The 3,455-nt window shown below is 40.2% G+C and overlaps 1 protein-coding gene across 1 annotated transcript; it reads right to left on the bottom strand.

Moving 5' to 3' along the window:
• Positions 1–2,005: 2,005 nt before the first annotated feature.
• Positions 2,006–2,852, bottom strand: LOC129318841 (chaperone protein dnaJ 11, chloroplastic). Its single transcript, XM_054963814.1, has one exon. The coding sequence runs from the start codon at positions 2,729–2,731 to the stop codon at positions 2,246–2,248; it is 486 nt and encodes a 161-aa protein (XP_054819789.1). The 5' UTR covers positions 2,732–2,852; the 3' UTR covers positions 2,006–2,245.
• Positions 2,853–3,455: the final 603 nt, after the last annotated feature.

Genomic DNA, 3,455 nt, shown 5'->3' with positions numbered 1-3,455 from the left:
AATAATAATTAACAAACAAAAACACTATATAGAAAGCCACATGCAAAGGCCACTAATGAGAAGCATCCCTACACCACCAAAATAAATATTCAGAATATCAACACACCATACATGAAAGATTATTCACTGAATATTAGAGTAGAAAAAACAAATTCATCTAACCCCACATGCAAAAACAACTAAGGGGCAATCTCAACTACAATGTAAAGGGGAATCTCAAATACAATGTAAATCTCAGAACAAGTTCAGCCAACAGACATAGATTTACTCAGTCCAGAAACATACTTGAGGAATAGATAAAACTGACCTAAGCGAAGCAAAGCTAATAAAAGAGACGAGCCAAGAGAAGAGGAAAGGAAGAAGAGACTGAAGAGGGCAGTGATGATGTGAGGGTAGGTGAAATGAAGTGAGGCTGAAGAGAAGCTTTGAGAGATGAGGGAAGCAGAAGATTGGACTCACTTGAGAAACTTTGAAAGATGACAATGGAGGAAATGATCGGGATCGACAGCCGAGAACGCGTTCGCAAGAGATGACAAACCGACAGATTTGAAATAACATGGGTTCAAAAAGTATTCTCAAATTATGAAGCAATTAGGATAACATTTGGATTTGGATTTAAGTATCCAAACAAACAAGAAATTTGGCATAAATTCAAATCCAAATCTAAATTCATAGACATCCAAACATAGCATTAAGATCCTTGAGAAGCAATAGTTTTCTACTTTTCTTTGTTTAATGGTGGGTGGTGTGGGTGTGAAAGGCCTGCCGAGCATTTTGTAATGCGTTAGTTATGAAGTTCAGCATTATTAGGTCTTATGATTGAATTGATAACGACAAAGAATTGCATTAGGAGCACTAAGATATGAAGTAGTCTAATCATTAAGGAATCAAAAGTTAAGTGAAAAGGTTGTCCAGTTGTCATCACCAACCTGCACTTTTTTCCCCCCTGAATCGGAAGGGAATGTCTTTAACATCTGGCTGGGACAACGAGCACTGGTTCTAAGATGTAACTACTAATTTTCTTTCTTTTTTTTTTTTTTGGTGGGGGAGGGAGGTTAGATTTTGAGAAGGTATTTTCTTTCAGCGATGATTTAGCAGTAATGCACCCGAAGTCTTGAACTATGGATATGTTCCAACAATTTTATCAGCTTAATTTTCCGGCTTAGGATCCGAGAAAATGGACATTGGATGCAACAAACAGGGAAGCCAGACAGTTCCAAATCTGCAAGATTTTTCACCGGCTTGTTCCATTCAATTTTCTTTGTTACTTTGAATCTTCCTAAATGGGTATATCACAAGATTGGTATAATGTCACTCCTTCCCTATAATTGTATCTTCCTTCTATTCAGTAATTCAGAATACTCCAAAACTCCATAGGTTGGATTTTGAGATTTTGCGTCTTTTATTTGGACTCAAGGAAAATTACACTTCATTCCTAATCGAGTATATAAGAAGGATAAGTTATAATATGAGAAGCAGAGATACCGGCATGCAAAAAATCAGAACCGTCCTGTCCTTTGCCCATATTCAGCTCCAACAACTCACTCAACCATGAATTGCCTGTATGGCAAGGGGGAAAAATCAAGCTCCATTCACACACAGAAGAGAGTTACCCAAAGTATCTTCATAAAATTCACTACTGAATATCTATTGGCAAATGGCACCTACTCTCTGTTCCCTTTCTTTTGCTTTGCCGACTGCGTATGAAAAAAATAGAAACTTTTATCCATCACATTCATACTGCTACCAGACTGCTACACGAAATTTTCGCTTTTGTCTGTCATGAAAATAGAATTGATGCTTTCCAACTTGAGCAATTCATTCCCATTCCCTTTCAATTGACAAGCTTAAGATGCAATCATTAGGATAACAGGGAAAGGACAGACAAGGAAGACTTAATATTTTACATTACGATTATCCCGAGATTAAATAGAAAGAACCCAAAGCTTGGAATCAAATTATAAAGACAAGATTAGATGAAAAGGAAGTAGATAAAAAGAAACACTGAACATTAAAATATATATATATATATATATATAGAGGTAGAATTTACAGAGTCTCCTACATTGCTATGTCTTTTTCCACTCGCATTATCTGCAAAACACTATTGAAAACCTTGTATTTTGCAGAATGCAATTTTTCCCTACTCTACTAAGCACTCGGTTTTTTATCTTCTCTCTCTCTCTCTTTTTTTCCAGCTTTTTTCCTCGGTCTTACTAATTTCCTAAAGCAGAAGCGGCAATCTCTACCAGCATTGATCCGTCTCCCATCTGCGGGTCGTGTAAAAAACGGAAGCGGAATTCTGAACAGAGGACGACGACACCGGGCGCCTCCTCCCATGAACGGCCATCAGAGAAAGATCGTAGATCGCTCTCGCCGAGGGATCGGAGAGCGTGGCATAGGCGTTGTGGATCTCGATGAAGTCCTGGTCGTCATCGGACTCCGAGCGATGCAGGGCCGAATCAGGATGGTAGATCTTAGCCAAACTCCTATAAGCCGATTTGATCTCCCTCGGCGACGCGTTCTGGCTGACTCGAAGCACCTCGTAGAGGCTCGCCGGCCGCCGAGATGCAACCGCCGCAGATCGGGTCTCGGTAGCAAAAGACCGAATAGAAGCCCTACATTGATGAGGGGAGAACCTGACGGAGGAAGCGGAAGCGCCGTTAGAGGAGGAGGAACGAAGAGGATTGACGGTGGAGAGCGGAAGATTTAGGGTTCCAGTTCCAGCCATAGCGAAATGAACAAGGGAATTAAGAGAGAACGAAGGGGCAAATCCGGAAATGAGAATTGTGATATTGGTTTTGATTGTGCGGGACTGTGAGCTTTAGCTTGCAGTTTGCGAGATATGAGGAGCGGAAGTTGTGAGGAGTATCATATATGGTGGTCAAAGGAGAGGGAAGGGCAAAAGAGTCATTTCTCAGGAACGAGCAGGATTCCAGGGGCACAGAATCATGGGAAGGGAAAGTAAAACCGTGTGTTGGTTGTCGGTTTTCGCATTTCAGAGTGGGGGCGAGAGAGAGGCTGTCTACTTCTTGGCCGATGACGTGTCGACGGCCTTTTGTCTGTGCAGGAAGTTGTTCTAGAAGACTGGTCCACATGAGCCCGGTGTGTGGTTCGCGTGGACCGGACCACCCAGTAGCCACACCGTTTTTATTATCAACTCCTCTTGACTGTACTTTTTCCTGCCCCAAGCATACGCGTAATTTTTTACTGTGATTTAAGTGACTGGGGTAATTCAAATTCTACAGTCTCAACAATATGATATGTAGAAAATCAATCAGCTTTTAATTAGTGTTTCACGTCAGCGAAAGAATTGCAGAGAATAGTATTAGATATGACTTTAGTGACTTGCAATATATTTTACCGAACTCAAAAACTTATGTAAACACTTAATAAAGTATAAAAAGAAAAAATATAATAAAAAGTCAATAATATACTTTATAAACATGATAAAA

The sequence above is a fragment of the Prosopis cineraria genome, unplaced genomic scaffold (genome assembly GCF_029017545.1).
Source record: "Prosopis cineraria cultivar Desert tree isolate PC_DT_omini unplaced genomic scaffold, ASM2901754v1 PC8, whole genome shotgun sequence".
NCBI classification, from domain to species: Eukaryota; Viridiplantae; Streptophyta; class Magnoliopsida; order Fabales; family Fabaceae; genus Prosopis; species Prosopis cineraria.
This window is presented reverse-complemented; position numbering and strand designations above follow the sequence as displayed.

Excerpts from the sequence above, each read along its gene's own strand:
- LOC129318841 (XM_054963814.1), bottom strand. The coding sequence starts at position 2,731 with ATGGCTGGAACTGGAACCCTAAATCTTCCGCTCTCCACCGTCAATCCT.